General features: G+C 37.3%; 1 protein-coding gene across 1 annotated transcript in view; it reads right to left on the reverse strand.

Moving 5' to 3' along the window:
- csmd3 (CUB and Sushi multiple domains 3) overlaps nucleotides 1–27,000 on the reverse strand; it is a 657,789-nt gene that overhangs the window by 265,819 nt on the left and 364,970 nt on the right. The window contains exons 16-22 of the mRNA XM_018094906.2: nucleotides 24,302–24,496; nucleotides 19,692–19,830; nucleotides 17,226–17,413; nucleotides 15,240–15,428; nucleotides 10,887–11,003; nucleotides 5,861–6,076; nucleotides 4,824–5,012 (exon numbers count right to left, since the gene is read on the reverse strand). Of these exons, the coding sequence (XP_017950395.2) occupies nucleotides 4,824–5,012; nucleotides 5,861–6,076; nucleotides 10,887–11,003; nucleotides 15,240–15,428; nucleotides 17,226–17,413; nucleotides 19,692–19,830; nucleotides 24,302–24,496 (1,233 nt within the window). The remainder of the gene's footprint in view (nucleotides 1–4,823; nucleotides 5,013–5,860; nucleotides 6,077–10,886; nucleotides 11,004–15,239; nucleotides 15,429–17,225; nucleotides 17,414–19,691; nucleotides 19,831–24,301; nucleotides 24,497–27,000) is intronic.

Raw genomic sequence — 27,000 nt, forward strand, 5'->3', positions numbered from 1 at the left:
AAACACACAACTTTTACCAGTGCAGGGCAATAGTACATAATACTTTAGTTACTTTTATACACTTTCATTGTTTGGTGTTACTGTTCCTTTAAGGATTTAAGAAGAAATCATTAGGTGTACTGGACATTTAAGCACTATTTTGGCTCTTTGCAGTTAAATGGTAATGGGGGTACGGTATCTCTCATCTGGAAACAAGAGTTCCATTTAAAAAACAATTCTTTATTTTTGAATGATTTTTTTTCTCTTTAATGATAGGACAATATCATGTACGTTCAAGAATTCTGGATAACAGATCCCTTATCTGTATAATAGATATTAGCAAAGCAGTGACACTTTAAACTAAGAAAATTTCAACTTTTCATATATGTATTTATTTACTGATAATTATAAATGAACAAGTTTGCTTTGGCTACCCTGCTTATGCCCTGCTAGCTTACTTAGGCTATTCACTGTGTATGTATTTACTCTTGCTTAACTATTCTGTAAACTTGAATTGAGTCAGCCATCATAAAATGAATGCCCCACGTTGTCCTATGGTTAGTATAATAACATAACGGAATTACCTTTAATCTTTTTGCTAGCTTACTTAAGATATTGACTCCTATGCTTAACTATTCTGTCTACCTAAAAAAAGTTAGACATCATATCCCCATATGGTCCTAATAACTAATTATATTAGTACTGATCCAATGTGCCAAATATTTATTTTCAAAGAAAAAAGAAAACATTTGGGAGAATGTCCTGAGCAGCTTATTCCCTTGCAATTTCAGCCAATAGAAATTCACCGGGAATCCAAAGCATCATGAAAAGATGTAATGCCAATGTACTGTTTACACTCTGAGAGAATGTAATAACAGGGCAATGTTTGCCTATAACAACCAATCAATTCTTTTATTTCAGACAGGTGATTGGTTTCATTAGGTGACTATACCTACAGCAAACTTTGCATCATTTTACATTACCCTATTTGACTCTTTAGACTTAGGGGCTCATTCATTAAACCACTATTTTTTGTGCTAAAATCCCTATATGCAAAAAATTTGGAGTAACGACGATAATTTCTGATGATGACGAAAATTATTTTATTGGTCGTACGAAAATATTGTGGCTGCGTTCCGAAAGTGACATTTTTCGTAAACGGCGTAAAAACCTTTCTGGTTTTGAAACCTTCAATGTATGATTTTGGAAGCCACAGGACTCAATGGCACCCTACAGCTCCAATCTGGCCAAAAGATAGTCACAATACCAAAGCTTGAATGAATTCTGAAAATTATCATAGTAACATAGTAAGTTGGGTTGAAAAAAGACATACGTCCATCAAGTTCAACCATAATGCCTATATATAACCTGCCTAACTACTAGTTGATCCAGAGGAAGGCAAAAAACCCCATCTGAAGCCTCTCTAATTTGCTGCAGAGGGGAAAAAATTCCTTCCTGACTCCAAGATGGCAATCGGACCAGTCCCTGGATCAACTAGTACTAAGAGCTATCTCCCATACCCCTGTATTCCCTCCCTTGCTAAGAATCCATCCAGCCCCTTCTTAAAGTTAAGTCTTTGCGGAAGTTAACGAAAACCACAAAAAAGTTGTGGAATTTTAACGAAATTATTGTGGACATTACGAAAAAGTTCTATAAGTTAGAAAAAATACAGATTTTTCTAAAAAAAAACTAAATTGTGGTTTAATGAATGGGCCCCTAAGTCTTTAGACTGAGCTTAGGTGAATGAGTGTTCATCCCATGTATACATGGGATGTATACTATATAAATATATACACGTGTGACAATTTTGTCTGTAGAAAGCAAAATAAACCACTTTGTACAGTACACATTGATTAGTTATCTCTACACATAATAAAAAAGATTAAGTTTAAAGTATCAATGGCCAGCAGCAGTCCAACAGTCCTGTCTACAGAGCAAATCAAAAGCCAATGGGAACTGTGTAGGCATTTCTGTCACTGCAAAACGCTCTAAGGTCAGGGATTCTAAAATAGAATTCTTTGCAATAATGGAAATGTCTACTTTGCTTTTTCATTCTTTTCAAGAGTGCTTTTTTAAAAACTGTAGAGGAAAAATAATTAATTCTGCTGACAAAAGCGACACTATCAGTTCCTTCTCTACCCACCTCAAAACTACACCTACAATATGCTTTCCAAATGTACCTCTTCTTATTTGAAATAACCCATAAAATAATAATTTATCAGCATGGACTTTGCTATAGTGATGAGCGAATCTGTCATGTTTGGGTTGCCAAAAATTTTGAGAATCTTGAAAAGATTCGGCAAATGGCGGAAAATCTGCGAAAAGGCAAAAATGTCACGTGTCAAAGAAAAATTGTCCTGCGCTGCAATTTTTAATGAATGCAACAATTTTGTTGACGCACATGTCAAAAAAATGAGGCACACATCAAAAAAACTACGTGCGCCACATTTTTTTTTGATGTGCACCATCTTTTTACGTACAAAACAATTTTTTGGGGATTCAGGAAACAATTTTTTGACGCCCGCCAAACTTTAACACACAAATTTTGTCACCAGTGGCGAAATGTGGAAAGTTGCTGCCGAATCTACTTTGCTATAATTTTCACTCTCTTTCACTGTTTATGTCTGAAATTTGGCTACTATAAAAAAATGTGAGCTTTTCTTTATAAGCGCCACTATTTATACTCCTTTTGTGTACTCTGATACAAAGGTGTATTCTACTTATCCCTACAGTTTACTTATTAAATTCTTCTTTGTCCAGATTTTAGGATAATTGCATTGAAAAATGTCAATGCTGAGAAATAGCTGGAGAGTGATCTGATAGAACACATCACTGTGTGAATGATTTATTATGATTTATATTGGGAAAAAATGAAAGGTTATATTATTAAATACTAAAATACTCCTATTATACAGAATGATGTGGTTCTCAGAAGTTCTCATCTCCCACTTCAGAAGTTGGGAGGGTTTTTCTGTCATTATGTTTGCACATTGTCTGCTAACAAGACATAGGGGCTGATTTACTAATCCACGAATCCGAATGGGAAAAATTCGGATTGGAAACGAACATTTTGCGACTTTTTCGTATTTTTTGCGATTTTTTCGTCGCCGTCATGACTTTATTGGAAATTTCACTACTTTTACGTAGACCTTGTGACTTGCGTGAATTGTCGAGACTTTTTCTTAGCCGTTACGATTTGCTTGTATATTGTCGCGACTTTTTCGTAGTGAGCACTCGTAAACGGCGGGCAAAACCTTCAGACTTTGCATGATTTTGGAAGCCTTCCATAGGACTCAATGGCACTCTGCAGCTCCAACCTGGCCCAAGGAATGTCACCCATAGGGCTCAATGGCACTCTGCAGCTCCAACCCGGCCCAAGGAAAGTCTCCCATAGGGCTCAATGGCACTCTGCAGCTCCAACCTGGCCCAAGGAAAGTCTCCCATAGGGCTCAATGGCACTCTGCAGCTCCAACCCGGCCCGAGGAAAGTCTCCCATAGGGCTCAATGGCACTCTGCAGCTCCAACCCGGCCCAAGGAAAGTCTCCCATAGGGCTCAATGGCACTCTGCAGCTCCAACCCGGCCCAAGGAAAGTCTCCCATAGGGCTCAATGGCACTCTGCAGCTCCAACCTGACTCAAGGAAAGTCTCCCATAGGGCTCAATGGCACTCTGCAGCTCCAACCCGGCCCAAGGAAAGTCTCCCATAGGGCTCAATGGCACTCTGCAGCTCCAACCTGGCTCAAGGAAAGTCTCACATAGGGCTCAATGGCACTCTGCAGCTCCAACCTGGCCCAAGGAAAGTCTCCCATAGGGCTCAATGGCACTCTGCAGCTCCAACCTGGCCCAAGGAAAGCCTCCCATAGGGCTCAATGGCACTCTGCAGCTCCAACCCGGCCCAAGGAAAGTCTCCCATAGGGCTCAATGGCACTCTGCAGCTCCAACCTGGCCCAAGGAAAGCCTCCCATAGGGCTCAATGGCACTCTGCAGCTCCAACCTCGCCCAAGGAAAGTCACGATACTGAAGCTTGAATGAATCCGAAACTTTCGTACTCGGCGCGATGGCTACGAAAAAGTCGCGACAATTCGCGCAAGTCGTAACGATATGAAAAAGTCGCGACAATTTGCGAAAAAGTTGTAACGGCTACGAAAAAGTCGCGACAATTTCCGTAAAAAAACGCGAAATACCGATCATTACGAAAAAAACACATTCGGACGCTTTTCGGACATTCGTGGATTAGTTAATGTGCCCCCAAAAGTCTAAAGGAAAGACCCAATATGAAGATGGGTATGAACTAAGAACCTAGAATATAGCCACATTCTTTTACCAATTAAAATGAATGGTGTTGTTTACTCACAATCAAATCATAAAGCCTCAATCTAGCGTGACTCAATCTAATGTGACTAAAGCAAACTATATGATTCCCTACTAAGGACAACGATAATGCTTATTGACTGGTTGAGTGTAAAAGTAGGCCTGATGCCTTTCATGGAATAAAATATGTATGCAGTTAAGAGAATTAAAATTCTATGCAACTGATGCAGAACATTCATACATGTAAAGCATACAAAAATATGCAATTACATACATAAATTAGTATAATACAAGTAAAAACAGTAAGAAGGAAAATATTCATGAAAGTCTATTTTCTTATTGCTTGGAAAATTCAGCATCTGATATCTCACCTCTCTATTGAGCTACGGAATCTCTTACTTTGTGTATACGTGGTTTAGTAAACAATTTAAACTAAAGGTATATTAAAAAGGAAAAGCAGAAACACAAATACTTTGCTCAAATCTTTTAACAGTAACTACACATACAAGCAAATGAAAGCAGCTGACCACGTACCCACACACCTTGGCAGAGGTGCACTCCACACGCGCCGACCACCGCCAAGACAGATGATCTCTGATATTCCTTCCAAGCGATATCCAGCTGAACAAGTAAACATTATTGTGTCTCCTACTCCAAAACTGTGTCCAAAACGTTTCCCATACTGAGGAACTCCAGGGTCTTCACAAGGTTCAAGATTATATTCTAGATAAAAAGAATACATCATATTTTCAATAATGTGAGAGACAAAAAAATGATCCATTTATGCTTCTGTACCTAGACAGAAGTCTTACAATACATAGACAGGATTAGGTTTGTTTTATAGGCTTTTATAGGGTAACTAAGAAAATAAGGTAATAAGAATACAAGGTACTCACTAATTCATGTGCATGGCCATTCATTTTAAAAGAGACGGAAAGTCATTTTGGCATTTTACTGCCAATAGATTTGCCACATTAGTGCCACCTAGAACACTATATTTATTCTGCAGAAAGCATTACCATACCTGAGTAAAGAGCCCTAGAAGCTTTCTCTTTTTGTTTAAGATAGCAGTTGCCATTTTAGCTTGGTCTTCATAGCTTCCTGCTTGCAGCTTAGTTATATCCCAGATCACACATTCCTAATGGTAGGGGGAGTAATTTTTATGAATTTTTATGGGAGGGGCAAGCAGGAGAGGGGAGAGAGGAGAGACCTCCCCGGGAATGAAGGATTTTTCTGAGAGAGGAAGTCAGATACTGAACACATGTTTACAAAATAGGAGAGAAGAAATCCTGTGTTTCTTTTGATAGAGGACTCAGTGCAGCTTTTCTGTGAGTGCTTATGGCTGTAGTGACCTTTCTGATAAGACTTACTTAGTTTTTACCTTTCCTTCTCCTTTAAAGGCAAACGACAAAATGTTTACTTACAAAATTTACAAAAGGTGTGCAGTATGTATAATTAAGCTTTTTTTTCAAGGTATTTTTCTTTTTTTCCCCAAATAATTTGTATTCAAAGTATAGGCATTTCTATTGAATATTACAGTTTTAAATGGTACACTGGCTTACTATTCTTACCAGAAAATGTAATGTTAAATCCATCATATGATATTGAAAAATCTGAAATAAAACGCAACTGAGCTCTGAAATTCCCATAGAGGCCAGCATTGATTGCTGTAGGGAGCTCTGATCCAGTCAGCCGTGCCAGTGGCTGGGTAAAACTACCATTTTCAGTTATTAGCAGGTAGTCATGAAGATCTTCCAGATGAAAAGTATGAAAGGTGAACTGTACTCCTGTTGGAAATAGAAAGGGAGTTAACAATGTTATAAATAGCTCAATATGTTGTTAAATACAGTTTTACAGTATTAGCTATAGAAATATAGCATTTTGTTGCAAGTAAGCAATGTAAAACATCATGGTTAAGGGTCATGGGTGTCCTCTTTATTTGGCATAAATTTGAGTGTCTATATGTTTAAAGGGGTGGTTCACCATTAGGTAAACTTCTTGTATGTTGTAGAATGCCCCATTGCTTGCAACTTTGTAATTGGTCTTCATTATTTACTGTATTTTTTATAGTTTTTGAATTTTTTTGCCTTTCTTTACTAACTCATTCCAGCTTTTAAATGGGGGTCACTGACCCCGGCAGCTAAACTATTGCTCTGAGAGGCTACATGTTTATTGTTATTGTATATGCTATTGCACAGCTTAAACACCTTAACTGCAATATAATCTTCCCTTTCTGTTGCACTCTGGCAGAATATTATGGTTTCAAAAGAATTTCTGTGCAGTGAAATACCCCCAGCTTGCTCATCACTAGTGCTAAGCAAGCTCTGTTAATGTACAGGACTCCCTTACCAATGACAGAGTAATGCACAAGACTCCCTTACCAATGGCAGAGTAATGCACAGGACTCCCTTACCAATGGCAGAGTAATGCACAGGACTCCCTGACCAATGGCAGAGTAATGTACAGGACTCCCTTACCACTGGCAGAGTAATGTACAGGACTCCCTTACCAATGGCAGAGTAATGCACAGGACTCCCTTACCAATGGCAGAGTAATGTACAGGACTCCCTTACCAATGGCAGAGTAATGCACAAGACTCCCTTACCAATGGCAGAGTAATGCACAGGACTCCCTGACCAATGGCAGAGTAATGTACAGGACTCCCTTACCAATGGCAGAGTAATGCACAAGACTCCCTTACCAATGGCAGAGTAATGCACAGGACTCCCTGACCAATGGCAGAGTAATGTACAGGACTCCCTTACCAATGGCAGAGTAATGTACAGGACTCCCTTACCAATGGCAGAGTAATGTACAGGACTCCCTTACCAATGGCAGAGTAATGTACAGGACTCCCTTACCAATGGCAGAGTAATGTACAGGACTCCCTTACCAATGGCAGAGTAATGTACAGGGCTCCCTTACCAATGGCAGAGTAATGTACAGGACTCCCTTACCAATAGCAGAGTAATGTACAGGACTCCCTTACCAATGGTAGAGTAATGTACAGGGCTCCCTTACCAATAGTAGAGTAATGTACAGGACTCCCTTACAAATGGCAAAGTAATGTACAGGACTCCCTTACCAATGGCAGAGTAATGTACAGGACTCCCTTACCAATGGTAGAGTAATGTACAGGACTCCCTTACCAATGGTAGAGTAATGTACAGGACTCCCTTACCAATAGTAGAGTAATGTACAGGACTCCCTTACAAATGGCAAAGTAATGTACAGGACTCCCTTACCAATGGCAGAGTAATGTACAGGACTCCCTTACCAATGGTAGAGTAATGTACAGGGCTCCCTTACCAATGGCAGAGTAATGTACAGGACTCCCTTACAAATGGCAAAGTAATGTACAGGACTCCCTGACCAATGGCAGAGTAATGTACAGGACTCCCTTACCAATGGCAGAGTAATGTACAGGACTCCCTGACCAATGGCAGAGTAATGTACAGGACTCCCTTACCAATGGCAGAGTAATGTACAGGACTCCCTTACCAATGGCAGAGTAATGTACAGGACTCCCTTACCAATGGCAGAGTAATGTACAGGACTCCCTTACCAATGGCAGAGTAATGTACAGGACTCCCTTACCAATGGCAGAGTAATGTACAGGACTCCCTTACCAATGGCAGAGTAATGTACAGGACTCCCTTACATATGGCAGAGTAATGTACAGGACTCCCTTACAAATGGCAAAGTAATGTACAGGACTCCCTTACAAATGGCAAAGTAATGTACAGGACTCCCTTACCAATGGCAGAGTAATGTACAGGACTCCCTTACCAATGGCAGAGTAATGTACAGGACTCCCTTACATATGGCAGAGTAATGTACAGGACTCCCTTACCAATGGCAGAGTAATGTACAGGACTCCCTTACCAATGGCAGAGTAATGTACATGACTCCCTTACCAATGGCAGAGTAATGTACAGGACTCCCTTACCAATGGCAGAGTAATGTACAGGACTCCCTTACCAATAGTAGAGTAATGTATAGGACTCCCTTACCAATGGCAGAGTAATGTACAGGACTCCCTTACCAATGGCAGAGTAATGTACAGGACTCCCTTACCAATAGTAGAGTAATGTATAGGACTCCCTTACCAATGGCAGAGTAATGTACAGGACTCCCTTACCAATGGCAGAGTAATTTACAGGACTCCCTTACCAATAGCAGAGTAATGTACAGGACTCCCTTACCAATGGCAGAGTAATGTACAGGACTCCCTTACCAATAGTAGAGTAATGTACAGGACTCCCTTTCCAATGGCAGAGTAATGTACAGGACTCGCTTACAAATGGCAGAGTAATGTACAGGACTCCCTTACCAATGGCAGAGTAATGTACAGGACTCCCTTACCAATAGTAGAGTAATGTACAGGACTCCCTTACCAATAGCAGAGTAATGTACAGGACTCCCTTACCAATGGCAGAGTAATGTACAGGACTCCCTTACCAATGGCAGAGTAATGTACAGGACTCCCTTACCAATAGTAGAGTAATGTACAGGACTCCCTTACCAATAGCAGAGTAATGTACAGGACTCCCTTACCAATAGCAGAGTAATGTACAGGACTCCCTTACCAATGGCAGAGTAATGTACAGGACTCCCTTACCAATAGTAGAGTAATGTACAGGACTCCCTTACCAATGGCAGAGTAATGTACAGGACTCCCTTACAAATGGCAGAGTAATGGACAGGACTCCCTTACCAATGGCAGAGTAATGGACAGGACTCCCTGACCAATAGCAGAGTAATGTACAGAACTCCCTGACCAATGGCAGACTAATGTACAGGACTCCCTTACCAATGGCAGACTAATGTACAGGACTCCCTTACCAATGGCAGAGTAATGTACAGGACTCCCTTACCAATGGCAGAGTAATGTACAGGACTCCCTTACCAATGGCAGAGTAAGCACAAATCCTATATCACTAGGTATAATGATGTGCATAATTCTGCACCTATTTTTGTGCCTTTATGTATCTAATTAAGAAATATTTGCTTTTTTAAAATAGCATATGTAACACTTATTTATTTATTTTCAAAATTCTCTTATTTCAGTTTTATTTTTATTTGCTTTTCAAATATATTCAAATAGCCTACAGTAACACACCCACTTTGGGATCAGAGGAGAAAAACTTTTATGCTCAACAAAACAGGTTACTTAACTGGCAACTTGAGGTCTTTCCAAGCAAATTAGTAAATTATATTAATGTTTGGTATCATTGCCCGTAGCCAAGGTCCCAAGCTCAATAGCCTTACCTTGAATCTAAAATTTTGTATTAGCATTCTATTGGTTTTACTTCTCCTCTCTTGTTTGTATATATTAGCTCATTATACAAATTGATTCATTGTCATTTACATGCAGATATTAAGGGGGACATTTACTAATGCTTGATATCCAAAGGGCTGATTTACTAATCCACGAATCCAAATGGGAAAAATTCGGATTGGAAAACGAACATTTTGCGACTTTTTCGTATTTTTTCCGACTTTTTCGTAGTCGTTACGACTTGCGCGAATTGGTGCGACTTTTTCATAGCCATTACAAATTTTGTGAATTGTCGCGACTTTTTCATAGCCATTACAAATTTCGTGAATTGTCGCAACCTTTTCATAGCCATTACGACTTTCGCGAAATTGTCGCAACTTTTTCGTATCGAGCACTCGAAAAAGTTGCAAAATACCGATCATTACGAAAAAAACGCATTCGGACGCTTTTCGGACGTTCGTGGATTAGTAAATGTGCCCCCAAGTCTCTGCCCTAAGGTTATAAAAGAATAAAAGGCAGCTGACTGAGGTGTTGGTGTAGCACCAGTGCACATACAGTATAGAGAAAAGGAATTGTAATCAGACAGCACAAAGTAATTTCAGAATTGCAAGGTGAATTTATTTTAGCAGTAATTGTGCACAACATAATTTAGGCAGAGCCCTTTATCAAGTGTGATAAACAGAGGCATTCTGGGAAATACATTTTCTTACATCCTTTTTCTTTTTTACGATTGATGGCTTTTTTTCACAAAAATGCAATTTTGTCATGGGAAAAAAATGTGATTTTTTTTTTCTCGATTTATTATGTAACAAGTCCGAGAGCAAAAGTACACCATCTAAAACCTGTTGAGTTCATGTAATAGTCAATGGCAGATGTCCCTTTTACAATGGGAAGATCTTTCTTTGGTTTGTGGTTTTAATGTTTTTCGTTGGGTTTTGACACTGGCGCTATTAATGGGGAGCTATAACATTTTCCTTTTAAGGATAGTTCCCCTAAAAACTTATGATTTTGGATCTAGGTTAAAGTTACCCTGAAGAGCCATCTAAAGGCTATAATAGAATATATATATAGAATATTCTTATTACAGCTTTCTCTGAGTTCTAAAACCCATTGGGCCAATAACTTGGGGGGGGGGGGGGGCAGGAAATCAAAAACACATTCGTCTACAAAGCATGATTTAGTTATCTATAAAAATAACCCAAAACTTTGAAATCTAATAATGTATTTTGATCCAATATTATGCAAAAAAATAAATGCTTCACAGATTGCTGTTAGATTCGTTTAGAATAGTTCAGATAATTTGAATTCAGTTTTACCTTTTCCATGAGTTACTTCAATTGTCCATGTACAATTTAAGGAATTTGGATAAATCTCAGGATATCCAGGAGACAGGATGGTTCCACTGGGACCTCTGACATCCCCACCACATAAAGCTGGGGAAAACATTAACATAATAATGATGATCATCATAACAAAAATTCAATATTTTGCTTTATGAAAATGCTTACTGTACGTATGAAATGCTTATTATGTTGCATGACAACGCTTATTATACCTCTTAGTGTAGGGATTTGTGTAAAGTATTTATTTAAAAAATTTTAAAAAAAAGTAATTTGCACTGGCCACTAGGGATGTAGCGAACCCGCGCAAAAATGTTCGCGAACCCGTTCGCGGACTTTCGCCAAAACTCGCGAATATTCGCGAACTTTGCGAACCCCATAGACTTCAATGGGAAGGCGAACTTTAAAACCTAGAAAAGCCATTTCTGGCCAGAAAAATGATTTTAAAGTTGTTTAAAGGGTGCCACGACCTGGACAGTGGCATGCAGGAGGGGGATCAAGGGCAAAAACTTCTCAGAAAAATACTTGTAAAAAAAACGCCAAAAAAAAGCGCCAAAAAAAGCGCCAAAAAAAAAACGCAAAAAAAAAAAAAAACGCAAAAAAATAACGCCAAAAAAAAAAACGCAAGCTATTCCTATATATATGCATAGGCGATAAAACTAAGCGAAAAAACGCGGCGGAAAAACCAAGGCAAAAAAACGCGGCGCCAAAAAAAAACCGCGCCAACCCAAAGTGGCGAACATCGCCAAAAGTCCGCGAATTTACGCGAACACCCGATGTTCGCGCGAATTAGTTCGCCGGCGAACAGTTCGCTACATCTCTACTGGCCACACCTTTATTTCCAAAAACAAGTTAGTTTTTATAGGGATCCAGTTCTGTACTCTTCAACATATGGGGGTTGAAAATCTCCTTGATGATACAGGCGTATTTTTCATATTTACTAGCCATTTCACTCATTTATAAGTATAATAAATTGGACATGTTTATCAGGTAAAAACATATGGACAAGATTCAATTTAAGATGCAATTCAATTCACATGACAAACTCTATTGAAGTCTATGGTAAGAAAACTGGAATTTAATTAGGAGAAAAGCTTTTGTACCTATTAGGAGTGTCAAAGTAAAAAGTACACAAAGGGGCACATTTACTAAGCAATTATGAGATAAATGGATTTTTCACCTGAACTCGATTTTTTCATTATTATTCCAAGAAAAATTTAAAATTTTTTCAAAAATAACTCCCCTAATTTGTGATTTATTAATGTTTAGTTAACTTTTTTTTTTTGCCAAAAAAGAAATTTGGCAGGTTTGATCTGTAGAGTACCATTGAGTCCTATGGAGGCGTAGAAAAGGACAGCCTATCCTTGAACTTTCAATGAGAAGTTAATCCCCTCATTGTTTTCAGTTTCACCCAGCTTCAAGGGGAACTTAATCTCTTCATTGTTTTCAGTTTCACCCAGCTTCAAGGGGAACTTAATCCCCTCATTGTTTTCAGTTTCACCCAGCTTCAAGGGGAACTTAATCCCCTTATTGTTTTCAGTTTCACCCAGCTTCAAGGGGAACTTAATCTCTTCATTGTTTTCAGTTTCACCCAGCTTCAAGGGGAACTTAATCCCCTCATTGTTTTCAGTTTCACCCAGCTTCAAGGGGAACTTAATCTCTTCATTGTTTTCAGTTTCACCCAGCTTCAAGGGGAACTTAATCCCCTTATTGTTTTCAGTTTCACCCAGCTTCTAGGGGAACTTAATCCCCTTATTGTTTTCAGTTTCACCCAGCTTCTAGGGGAACTTAATCCCCTCATTGTTTTCAGTTTCACCCAGCTTCAAGGGGAACTTAATCTCTTCATTGTTTTCAGTTTCACCCAGCTTCAAGGGGAACTTAATCCCCTCATTGTTTTCAGTTTCACCCAGCTTCAAGGGGAACTTAATCCCCTCATTGTTTTTAGTTTCACCCAGCTTCAAGGGGAACTTAATCCCCTCATTGTTTTTAGTTTCACCCAGCTTCAAGGGGAACTTAATCCCCTCATTGTTTTCAGTTTCACCCAGCTTCAAGGGGAACTTAATCCCCTCATTGTTTTCAGTTTCACCCAGCTTCAAGGGGAACTTAATCTCCTCATTGTTTTCAGTTTCACCCAGATTCAAGGGGAACTTAATCTCCTCTTTGTTTTCAGTTTCACTCAGTTTCAAGGGGAACTTAATCTCCTCATTGTTTTCAGTTTCACCCAGCTTCAAGGGGAACTTAATCTCCTCATTGTTTTCAGTTTCACTCAGTTTCAAGGGGAACTTAATCCCCTCATTGTTTTCAGTTTCACCCAGCTTCAAGGGGAACTTAATCTCCTCATTGTTTTCAGTTTCACCCAGCTTCAAGGGGAACTTAATCCCCTCATTGTTTTCAGTTTCACCCAGCTTCAAGGGGAACTTAATCTCCTCATTGTTTTCAGTTTCACCCAGTTTCAAGTGAAACTTAAACACATTATTGTTTTCCAAGAATGGATGCCAATGCTCCTAAAATGGCTGCTGGAGCCATTCCTGAAGATTCAGGATTTCCAAATGTAAACTCAAAATTTTTGTATGAATGATTCAAGCATTATTGTGACATTTTATAAATACAGCAATGATCAAGTTTAATTCGAATTTATACTATTTCGAGTTTATATGACTTTCAAGGCCATAAAAAAAAATTTTAGTTAATGTGCCCCACAGTGTCTTTAAATTAATTTTTTAATTAAAAAAAAAACTGTTGACAATTGTAGACAAAAGAAACTAATGAAATGTAAAGGATATTTAAACATCATTAGTTTCTGTTGTCCAAAGAGTCCCCATGGAAATTCCATGACTTTTAATAACCTTCTATATTTTTATAAAATATTTATTTTTTGCTTACCTTTCTTTAAACTGAGAAACTGGATTTGATGTTTACAAGTACACAAATTGTGACATCAAATATCCGAAAGTGCAGCAGCAATTTAAGTGGTAGTTTAAATAAAGTGAAAAGCACAGAATGCCAGTATGGGACTTTTAATGAAAGAAAACCCTGCTGTGAGTTCTTTCCTTCCTGCAGAAAAGATTTTCTTCTTTCAAACAAATTGGCCAACACCCCACCATCATCTGAAACTCTTCTTGTTGTAAAGTATTACAAATATTGAAATCTGCTTACCAGACAAATACTGGTCCTACGCTTCTATTTTATAATGGAAAGCAGATATGCCAGTGCAGTATTATTAATGGATGAATACAAATAAAAAAAAAATTATACTATTATTCATGATTGCAAGTGCAGTGTGCAATTTGTGATGCAAATCACCATCTTTATTACCCATAATGCAGCATTTTCCCAGAATTCCAATATCATTTAATTTGTACTCTGCGTTACATTCTCTATGATTATAGAAGGAAGCAGTAGTGACCTAAACTATTAAAATAAGTTAGGATATGGGCATGGAACACTAAATGGGTTGCAGAATCATATTATCATCAACTTGAGGATGTTTTCAGACTGTTTTCGTCATAATGTTCTGATTTACTTTTATTTGTTTTTCAATGAAAAAAAAGCCATGGAATACTGTCAATATTTTCCCCTTCTGTGTCCTTCAAGACACTGGGACATATGCACAATCCACCAACCAATCTTTTGATATCAAAGATAAAACTGTCCTTAACGTAAAGTGTTCCAGCAGGTCGCTAAGTTCTATTTTGTAAATCTACAATCTCTGCCACTGACAGTGACGCGTTTGTCACGCAACTTTTTTTTGCCCACGTCATTTTTTGTGTGTGTTGCACGTCTTTTTTTGCCGCGACCACGCCCATTTTGATGCGCCCAAATTTGATGCGCCACGACCAATTTGTTACACCTGTGCCCAATTTGCCACAACTTCTTTTTGAAGCTGGACCAATTTTTCCACTGCGAATTTACGTGGACGTTTTGTTAAACAATTCACCAATAGCGAAATGCAGAAATTCGCTGCTAATCCATGCCTGCCGAAAAAAATCACTACTCAACATATCTATAATAATTCAGAGAATGAAACATAAAAGTACCGCAGCGTTGAATCAGAAACATTCTCTTATTCTAAACATCGCCAGATTAAACATTTGGAATAAATGTTTTCTTATACATAATCTTTATACATTTATAAAGATGATGGAAGTCACCTCGGAGTTATCTGACTTGGTGACTTCTAATATCTGTATAAATTACAGTAGGGGTGCATTATCCACTATATACACAAACATACATGTAAGTATCTTACAGTAAGAGCAGCTTAACTTTAAAGACTGCATAATACATTTAGCCCTATAAGCAGAAAACACTTTAATGAGAAAGTCTTACCATCACAATTCGGCAATGGATGGCTCCACCAATGACTTTTTTCACACAACAAAGGCTCTTCATGGCTCAGCGTATATCCAGGCTGACAGCCAAATGATACCGTGGACCCAATGGAAAAGTCATAGCCATAACGATGACCATGTACTGGAATTCCAGGATCTAGACATGAATGTGTGTCAACTGTCACACCTATAACACAGAAAAATGCAGTTGAATACATATTACAGAATACCTCATTTTTGGATTGTTGAAATTTATATAACTAAAACAAAGCCTTGGTTTTGGCAAACAGTTAAATTTGTCAAGGTTGTGTCACACACCAATAGAATTACACACTATATTAAAATATACAGACTTCAGTGTCATATGAAAGACTTCCCATGCAGATGAGAATAAGGAATCCTAAATAATTCATAAATATATCACTATACAATATGCTGCAGGATAAGCCACTAGCTACTTATAGCTATGACGTACAAAGAGGCAGATAAACATTAACACAGAAGGGGAGGCATAGATATACTGAAATATTCACAGGCCAGAGAATGTGTGGAGCCATACAGTATCATTGTCTCAAGGAGAAGAGGGACAAATAGTGCTAAATTTAATAAAAGGGAGAAGAAGAAAAATGACAAAAAAAAAAGAGAAAGGCATCAGAGAGCACACAGAATGCAGAAGAGCAAACAACACAATAGCAGCCAAATACAATTAACAAAACAAAACAAGGGGAGGTAGGGTTATATGTTAATGACCCAGTGAAATATGCTACTAAAAGTTAAAATTGTACTGTAAAAATATTCAGGACTTGATAAGCAAATCTATTTAGTTTCGCTGTCCCATTTCTCTCAAAAGATTTGCGAAAGGGTGTAAAAGTCGCAAAATGCCAAAAATGAGCGCAACGTCAAAGAAAAATTGGTGCACGCATCATTTTTGATGCATGTGACATTTTTTGCCCACTTTGTGCAGCAAATTTTTCTGCTACCAATTTTGTCTACCATTTTGTGAAAAAAATCCGCCAATGGCAAAATGTGGGAATTCGCTGCGAATCCATGCCTAGCAAAAAAATTCGCCCATCACTACTGTACAGCTGAAAGGTAAAGTCTTTTCATTTCTGTTTATTTTTGAGTTTTCAACATAACTAAATACATCTATGGCAGTAAGAATGATAATGCAGGTTAAGATGAGCATTGCTTTGTTATTATCTATTAATAATTAAGAACCAGTTCTGCAGTGGTATACAGAAGAGAAATAATCAACTGAGATACTATAAATTATGCACACTGTAATAAGTGAAGGTAATGAGTTGTGCTGTAGAATGCCAAAAAGATCTTGACCTAATGTAGAAGTTAATGTATATTTGAACATATATTGAACAAGAAGACATACAGTACATAACAACACTGGGCCATATCTCATGGTTTATCACGTCAAAACTCATGGGTTTTCTCCAAAACTTTTCTCCAAATTCATCTTCACCTTTTTCCCATAGACTTCAATAGGGTTTTTTTTATTTGATAAACTTTGAGATGTTCTTCAGAATTGCATCACAAATTGAATCTCATCCAATCTTTATCACACGATAAACCTTTTTCTCACTGAAATGAATCTGGCCCATTATACGTTGTGTGTATTGTGAATGTGCACTGGTTTTTTTTCTATAATTTCGTTCATTCCACATTTATGGCCTATTAAACCATAACTATAGAGTAAAGGTATAAGATCTATTATCCAGAATACTTAGACCTGGGGTGTTTTTGGTTAAGGATCACCATATTTTATTGATCAACAATGACCATATTTTTGCTGCAAATTCCAGAACCACCATTGTTAGAATATAATGTTTATTACCCTTTAGATTTTAGATAATCTAATGTATGACACAGTATTAAAACTCAAATACAGACAAGTCACAATACTTTGTACTAAATAAAAAAAAATGATTACGCTAGTAAAAAAAAAACTAACATATGAAAAGGAATGACTTACTCTCATAATGTATCTTAAAACCATTATTGGATCGACTGTTGTCTGTAGTGAAGAGAAGATAAATGTAATTCACGCTACTAAAGAGGAACTGAGGAACTTGCGTGCCATTGTAAGATCCCAGAAGCGGCGACAACAAATTCGGCCCATCGTGCACTTCCAATACATCATAATTAAGTTCTGTTTGAAATCTGCAGAAATAAAATGAATCTGAAATGTATAAAACTATTTAATAGAACATATTGCAATGGTTCTGCAAGAAATGTATTAAACTACTGTATTTAATAAAACATATTGCAATGGTTCTGCAAGACCTTTCAGGGACATGGAGAAAAATTTGAACAAACAATGTTTAGCACTCTTCAGTCCTCCACCTATCTCTAGCAGATTGTGAAAAATCCTGAGTCTTTCCCCTTCAAAACCATACCCTGCATTTTATGATACAAAGATGGATGTTTATTGGAAGACCTAGGCCCAGTCACCGCCATACTACTATCTCTACTGGTACTCCCCTAAAATATTATTTTAAAAGGTCAAAATATGACTATTACAATTATATGTTTTTTTGTACAGGTATGGGACCTGTTATCCAGAATGCTCGGGACCTGGGGTTTTCTGGATAAGGGATCTTTCTGTAACTTGGATCTCTATACCTTAAGTCTACTAAGAAATCATTTAAGCTTTAATTAAACCCAAAAGGATTGTTTTGCCTTCAATAAGGATTAATTATATCTTAGTTGGGATCAAGGACAAGGTACTGTTTTATTATTACAGAGAAAAGGGAATCATTTAACCATGAAATAAACCCAATAGGGCTGTTCTGCCCCCAATAAGGGGTAATTATATCTTAGTTGGGATCAAGTACAGGTACTGTTTTATTATTACAGAGAAAAGGGAATCATTTAACCATTAAATAAACCCAATAGGGCTGTTCTGCCCCCAATAAGGGGTAATTATATCTTAGTTGGGATCAAGTACAGGTACTGTTTTATTATTACAGAGAAAAGGGAATCCTTTAACCATTAAATAAACCCAATAGGGCTGTTCTGCCCCAATAAGGGGTAATTATATCTTAGTTGGGATCAAGTACAGGTACTGTTTTATTATTACAGAGAAAAGGGAATCCTTTAACCATTAAATAAACCCAATAGGGCTGTTCCGCCCCCAATAAGGGGTAATTATATCTTAGTTGGGATCAAGTACAGGTACTGTTTTATTATTACAGAGAAAAGGGAATCCTTTAACCATTAAATAAACCCAATAGGGCTGTTCTGCCCCAATAAGGGGTAATTATATCTTAGTTGGGATCAAGTAAAAGGTACTGTTTTATTATTACAGAGAAAAGGGAATCATTTAACCATTAAATAAACCCAATAGGGCTGTTCTGCCCCCAATAAGGGGTAATTATATCTTAGTTGGGATCAAGTACAGGTACTGTTTTATTATTACAGAGAAAAGGGAATCATTTAACCATTAAATAAACCCAATAGGGCTGTTCTGCCCCCAATAAGGGGTAATTATATCTTAGTTGGGATCAAGGACAAGGTACTGTTTTATTAATACAGAGAAAAAGGGAATCATTTTTAAAAATCAATTATTTGATTTGGAACTTTCTGGATAATGGGTTTCCGGATAAGGGATCCCATACCTGTACCATAATTGTTTCCCAAATATTAAATACAACTGAGTATTACTGTAAAGAGTAATTGTTCTGTAAAAGTAGGATATCATCCTTGAACAACCCCATAACCAGTCCTCTTTTACCTCATAAAGTAATCCTATGAAACTAGTATAATTTTAATAAGCAACTACTGCTTAGACTACTAACCGGCCTCCCTAACTCCCATCTCTCCCCTCTACAGTCTTAATTAAATACTGCTGCCAGAATTCTCCTCCTCTCATCCAGGAGAGTTCAGGCCCTTCCCCTGCTAAAGGCTTTATCGTGGCTTCCTATTCCCGACTCCTCCGTTCCTCGCAGAGCAATTGTTTGGTTGCGCCCCCTACTACTACTGCTGTTTCCCACCTTAAACCTTTCTGCCTTGCTGCCCCCAGTCTTAAACTAAACTAAAAGACTGCCTTTTGGAGCACTCACCCAGCACCTGATCTGGGAACTGGCACTTATATTGTAGTGTCACCCACTGTGACCTACAGCACTTATATTTGCCTATTTGTGTCTGTAAGTTACCCTCCCATATAGATTGTAAGCTCTTCAGGGCAGGGACCTCCATCTTCTTGTCTCTTTGACTCTTAAGTTATTGCAACTGTACCTTATATTTATTTGTATTTATTGTTATACTGTGTATTTATCTATTATTATGTTAATAACCCCCTGTTTGTATTACTCTATTCTACTGTACAGCGCTGCGTACATACGTAGCGCTTTATAAATAAAGATATACATACATACAATAAGCAATATAGGTGCCTGCTTCTAGAAAAATTTGAAAAAATTCTTAAAGAAGCCAAGACCTTTCAAATGAAATTTTGATAGAGCGTCCTGGTTCAGCTTCAATCACCCATTCACAATTCAGTGAGTCTTTATAGTATCCAGGCCATCCAGGTGAAAGGATTACTCCACTGGGAGATGAAAAGTGACCACCACAGGGAGCTGGAGGGAAAAATAAACAGGTTATGCCAACTTTAATGATGCTTCTATGAAGATGCAGTGGACAGGAAATGCACAAGAATTGATAGATGGATAGAATGTTAATAGGTGTAATATTCTGTATTATATATGACAAGACATTTAACAATCAAAATAAAATATAGAAGCCGTATTTATTATTATTTTAATGAAATACCCCACTGAACCACATGTCTGATTCACAATACAATGGGATGAGAGTTTTTTTGTCAAAACAAAACTCGTCCCATCATGACCACATCCTTCTATAACTTACTATATTGTTTATATTTACAATAAGATTTACATTTCTTTCTACCAAACAAAACACCTCTAATTTATTTTGCATCTGAGGACCCAACTTTTTGCTGAAAAAGCAATTGTGATATTATACATTTTAAGCATCCCGAGCACCTTACTACATCAGAAATTGCCTTTCATTTTCCATTCCAGTGATCAAGGTTAGCAATCACTTTCTTCTGCAAAAGTTAAATGAAATACTGATATTTAAGTTGGCTAAAATGGATATCAGTATTCTGTTTCCATCCTGCAAAAAATATGGCACCTTGGAGAAGTTTAGGGCGGAATAAAATGATTTAATGGAGTCCAAAGATGTTCTGTCATTGTGCTACTTTTACAGGGCATATGACATATATTCTGAAATCAGGATAAGAGAGGATGCTCAATCACTGAGGTTATATAGGTTTCTCTTTTATATATGAAATACAAGCAGAGTACAATCAAATGTCAAAAAGTTACCGAATTCTAACTTGCTGTTCCTATATTATCTTTCTGTTATACACATTCTCTATACTATTATTTTGAAAAACTCCTTTTGGGGTGTTTTTGTGCCTAAGGAACTTAGGAAATAGAGGACATGAATATCAAATTTCAGTTTACAAAAAAATCTCATTTTTATTCAAATATCCATATTAAAAGCATACAGACCCCACAAAATGCCACCTTACGCATTTCATACCCAACCGGTACTTAGTCATAGGCAGTTGTGTCCCCATAGGTTCCAAAACACACTTTTAAGCACATAATTACCCCACCCCTCGTTAAAAGCATAACCACTCCCCTTCATTCAAAGAAGAGGATATGGAACAGCCTATCCTAGCTGCCTTTTACATTTTTATACTCTATGGGGCACATTTACAAATGCATGAACGCTCGGAGCGTTCATTCTAACTCCTGTGCGAATTTTTCGTATGCCCACACAACTTTTTCGTACGCTTGCTCCAAAAAATTGGAAAGGTTTTTCCGCTGTTTCCAATCGTTCGGTAAGAAAATTTTGTGTCTTTCAGATCGCCAATAGGATATTATCATGACTAATACATTTTTTTCGTAAGCATTTTCGTGGTATTTGCAATCTTCAGAAATTTTCGTATCCAATCCGAATTTATCCCATTCGAGTTTCAAACTCGTGATTTGATAAATCTGCCCCTATGTTAGGGTTTAACTAACTATTTATTTTATCTACTTTGTACAGTTCCCCACCCCAATTTTTTTCTGAGCAAATTTCTAATATACATTTATTTAAAAAAATCCATTAGTTGAAAAGCTATTTGTAAATGTAATTGCAGATGAAAGCAGTATTTTTCTCTCCTTTTTGTTCTCTTGGTCTGACAATGAAACAGTAGCCAGGTCTCCTTTAGATTTTATAATCCGCTTTAGGGTGATGGCAGATGAGGAGATTAGTCGCCCACAATAAATCGACATTACCACAGACAACTAATCTCCTCCAAATGCTTTTCCATTGGCAATAGTTTAAATAGCTGGAAAAACATATAAGGCACTTTGCTTTATCAAAGTCGTCCAAAGTTGCCTCGCGAGGAAACTTCGGTTGAATAAACTTTATAACAAGATATTTTAATTACGAAAGCAAAACACCTGCCATTCTGCCATTCATCCTCCTCACAACAGAATCATGCAAAAGTATCTATCCCTGAAAGCTGAGTCTAAAACAAAGGGTAAACCAATACAATAATTTTCAAAGAAAATATTACAGTAAATAAATAATATTAAGAAGAAACAAATGTCTTAAATCAATACATTTTAAAAAGCTTTCAAATGACTGAATTAATTTAGCTGCATATAATAAGTTAATTATCTATAACAATACAGTAATTTTATAGTAATTAGCTTTAAAGATTATTTTAAAGAACTGTAAGTTTCCTCTGACAATTTTGTAATAACGTCTGTTGTAAAATGTAATATTTTATTCCTACCTACAACCATTGGAATAAATTCCAAGAAATGTCACAGATCACTTTATGTTGCATTCAATGGAAATTATAAGGCTGTCCTAAAACATATAAATCAAGGTAAAAATTCACAGGGATAGATATGGAGAATGGTGTTGTGGAAATTCAGTTACCAGAGACCAATTGTGGTGAAGAAAAAAGAAATTACTGTAGTTAATATAGTCTATTGCATGGTCATAGTGCACAAAAATAAGCTTAGAGAATTAAAAAAGGCTCTCAGGTTGCTGCATTGTAGTTCTGACCTCAAAGGACATGGTGAAAAACTCACATGTTGAAAACATAAGCCACCCACTTAGGGCAAGATGCTGCTGTGAGTAAATCTGCATACAAAGAATTTTCTTCTCTGTCAACAGTATGAGCAACAATAGTTACCCCAAAGTTGGGCCAGGAAATTCTAACCCCTCCCAGTGTTATACACCAAGAAATAATGTCACCTATATAAAAAAGAATACATACAATCTATGGTTTGCTTCTGTACCTTTTCTTAAATGAAAACTTAGATGTAAACTGTATTCCCCATGTGCATCCCATTTAACCAATATGTATATTTTGTACTATTTATTTAAACAGGATTAGAAATGGTATGGGCCACTTTATATGTTCCCTCACTCACTAATAAACAGACTTAATGTTGTTGACTGCTGACTGTGTGAGGAACTCCCAGGGAGGCTGTGGGTGCTACCTGACTGTGTGAGGAACTCCCAGAGAGGATGTGGGTGCTGCCTGCCACTGCAAGGAGCAGATGGAACTGTGACCACATGTTTTAGTGCCAGAACGACAAGGCTTACTGAGATGCCAAGTGTGCCAGAAGCTGGTGTCCCAGGAGGGAAGAGACAGCAGGGCTGAGTGAGTAGCCCAAGTGTTCACGAGTGTAAGAGTCACTGTGGATGTGTGAAAGCCATTAAGGATGGTGTGAAGCCTCGGGAAAAGGTTCCAGAGTATGAACGTTACCCTGGAAGGTGAGAGCCCTGAAGAAGGGACAAATCATAACCATGTTTGATGAACTGTTTATGAACTGTTATGTTTATGTTGGGAGGAATTTGCCCAAATAAACTTATGTTTTTGAGAGAAAAACGTGATATGTGGTGTCCCTTATGCTCCTGATCCTCTGCTTGTCTGCCTACCATAGCTAATTCCCCTAAAATTTACAGGCAGTCAGCATGTCACAATGGATACTCATAGACCCATTTGTGAAATATCTTCTTTAATAACAAAATGCAAGCATATTAACGTAAATTATGTATTTCATTTTTGCTTTACCTTCTATATACAGAAGTTATTTAAACTCTAATGCATGTGTGTGAGAAAAATATTTTGTTGTCAGTTTGTTTCTGTTATGAAAGGAAACTTGAGGTGGAAATCAGTAGGTGTTCAACTGAGTCCCCAGGAAGTTATTACTGATATCAAAGCACAACGCCTGTTATCAACTGCTCAGTTGATAAACAGGCTTTTAAGCACATACAGTAGGTTGCAGCCATAAAATGCTGGCTAAATCAGTATCACCATTGGAGCTAATTAGGCATCTAAAAGTTTTTTTTTTAACTAATCTCTGTGTAAAAAGACACTCAAAATCATATTGTTGCATGTATTGCTTATCTGATTATATCCTTGGGTGTCCTACAATGTATTCACAGGACATAACTTTCATACAATTGTTGTCTGCCAATTAAACTATTTGTCATAGGATTCCAAATAAATCATTTTGTAATGTAACAAACTCAGTGATTAGTCAGTCAGCAAGTATGGTACCATATACATTTTCATTTCTTAAAAAGTAGGTGAAATAAAAGATATCTAGATATTTATAGGTTTATTGTTCATTATAGATTTATACCTAATGGAAAGGAAAAGCAAGGCATGGAATATAAATGCAATACAATAAACTATGCAGCTGTTATGCCCAATGTATGCTGATTGGTTACATATGCAATGGAACATCCAAATGCTGTCGGTGACTCAGTGTAAAGGTCCATAAATATTGCATTTTTTATGATTGCATATTTTATTTTGACCCTTACCCATGAATTTTCCTAGAGCAAAGTACCTTAGAAGTCTCACTTGCAATGTCTTCATTTGCAAAAGCAGTATACACTTTGATTTCACCAACACAGAATCAACACCAACACCTTGCTTAACCTGAGAAAAATTGACCATTTCAAAAATATGAGAAACCAATAAAAATGACAAACCTTCGCATCTTGGAATTGGTCCACTCCACATGACTTTGCCATCTTTGAGAATGCAAGTGATTGTTTCAGTGCCTTGAGTTTTGATAAATCCATCTTCACAGACAACAGAAACTGAACTTCCCAGCTGAAAATTGTCACCAAAGCGACGAGCATTTATTGGCACCCCAGGGTCAGGACATTCGTTGTGGCCAAATGCTAGAATGGAAAATTCAATTTAAATTACCATTTTTTTACCAGTGACAACAGCATATTTTCAACATTTGTTTAACTAATTAAACAAAGTAACAATTTGTTGTTTACTAATTATATATAATTATATATACTCAGATTGTAAGCTCTACGGGGCAGGGACCTCCTTCCTACTGAGTCTCATACCACATGGCACTTATATATATATACATATATGTATTTATTGTATTTATTTATTATATCACTTGTCCTCCCTGTGTGTAATTTTGTATTCTGTAAGACTGTACAGCGCTGCGTACCCTTGTGGCGCTTTATAAATAAAGTTATACATACATACATACATATAAACTATTATATTGAAATTGGTTAGCCTGCAATCAATAAGGACCAGAAATTTGCAACAACTATAATTGTCCATGATTTTATCAAACTATCTGGTAACCTTGGTTGAATACATTTAATATATGCACAGGTTAAAAACAATACACTTTAGGGGTAATTTAAATTTTAGAATGTGGTGTGCAAAGTGCAAAAAATGAATGCAATGGCCTGTTATTGCACTTTGCACATTGTGTTCTCCTCTTGCCATGCAGCAGGCCTCTCCACTAGTGATGAGCGAATCTGTCCTGTTTAGACGAAAAATTAGCGAATCTTGCAAAGATTTTTGAAATCTTGAAAATGTTGTGCGCTGCATTTTTTTGTGACACACGCAACAATTTTTTGACACACGTCAAAAAACCATTGCGCCATTGGCCATCAACATTTTTGTTACGCGTACCATTTTTTTTTACGAGGGCTACGATTCTTTGATGAGCAGCAAATTTTACGGCGGCAAATTTTGACACCCGTTTCATGATAAAATCCACCAATGGCGCAACACAGAAATTCACTGCTAATCCATGTCTGGTGAATTATTTCACCCATCACTACTCTCCACTGCATTTGGGGGCACAGGGAACTGCATCTAGCCCCTCCTAAGTAGAGCATTGTCTACATTAAGCAACACTCTATCTAAGAATGGAAGATGGACCTCTAACTTGCACATCATCCAGATGCACAAACTAAAGAGCACCAGGAGGCATAGGCCATAACAGGGCCATATACTTGCTGCTTGGCCTACTGTATGGCAGGATGTAAGGACAGTGCTGGCTATAACTCCGGAAACTATTCTCTGCACTAAGCACTAGTTTTTTAATTTGTGAACACTAAGGGCATGTTCTTGCGCCCCTTAGCCCTCTATCAAAAACAGCTAATAGGATTTTTTTCATGATCTTTGATAATTTGTCCCCATGTATCAGCCCAGCATCACCTTTTATTGTAACTGCTCATAATTGTTGATGAAATTATTTTTAGGGCATGGGCAGGTCGGTTTGAGGGTAGTTTGTAACTCAGGACGAAAAAATTAAAAATAATATTTAACATGTGTCTATTACTGTGTCATTTTCTGCCTATACTTGTAAAGTACATAAAAGTAGAAAACTGTAGTACAGGGAAATAGAACATGTGGTTATATGATGCCAATGGGTTGGTCCCCTTTTGAAAACATTCACATTTTATTTTAAAATGTATTAGTCTGCCATTATTATCAGACATTTTATAATATAATGTAAAAAAATGAATGTACATTACAAAGGTACTTTCTCATATTACCTAAGATTAAATTACATAAAATGATCTTTTCAGCGAGGCAAATCAAAGTATAAAGCACTAGTAAAAAGGGTTGCATTTAATATATTTGAAAGACCATACAATCTGTCACGTATAACATTTTTAATATTTTTAAGTCAGAAATTTTTCAGTCAAACCCATTGAATTATTGATTGCAAACCTACTTCAACACACTATTGCTCATTGCATTTTCATCAGATCACTACCCATAAATGACTAGATTGACACTGACAGCATCACTTCTGCCTGTGTACATTATACATCCTTTTATTGAAATGAAATAATCAAAGGTAGTTAAAAATGGCACAGATTGCTTCAATTAATGTGCAATATGAGCTATAATAGGTTTGGTTACTTCTATTATGGACTCAGCACAGGGTATTACAAGCCAACTTACTATGTGATAGAACTTACTGCTAGAGATGTAGCGAACATCGCCGAAAATGTTCGCGAACCCGTTCGCGGACTTTCGCCAAAACTCGCGAATATTCGCGAACTTTGCGAACCCCATAGATTTCTGGCCAGAAAACTGATTTTTAAAGTTGTTTAAAGGGTGCCACGACCTGGGCAGTGGCATGCAGGAGGGGGATCAAGCAAAAATTTCTCTGAAAAATACTTTGTAAAAAAAAAACACCAAAAAAAACGCAAAAAAAAAAACGCCAAAAAATAACACCAAAAAAAAACGCCAAAAAAAAACCCGCCAAAAAATAACGCCAAAAAAAAAACGCAAGCTATTCCTATGTATATGCATAGGCGATAAAACGCGGCGGAAAAACCAAGGCGAAAAAACGCGGCGAACCCAAAGTGGCGAACATCGGCAAAAGTCCACGAATTTTCGCGAA

The sequence above is a fragment of the Xenopus tropicalis genome, chromosome 6 (assembly GCF_000004195.4).
Source record: "Xenopus tropicalis strain Nigerian chromosome 6, UCB_Xtro_10.0, whole genome shotgun sequence".
NCBI classification, from domain to species: domain Eukaryota; kingdom Metazoa; phylum Chordata; class Amphibia; order Anura; family Pipidae; genus Xenopus; species Xenopus tropicalis.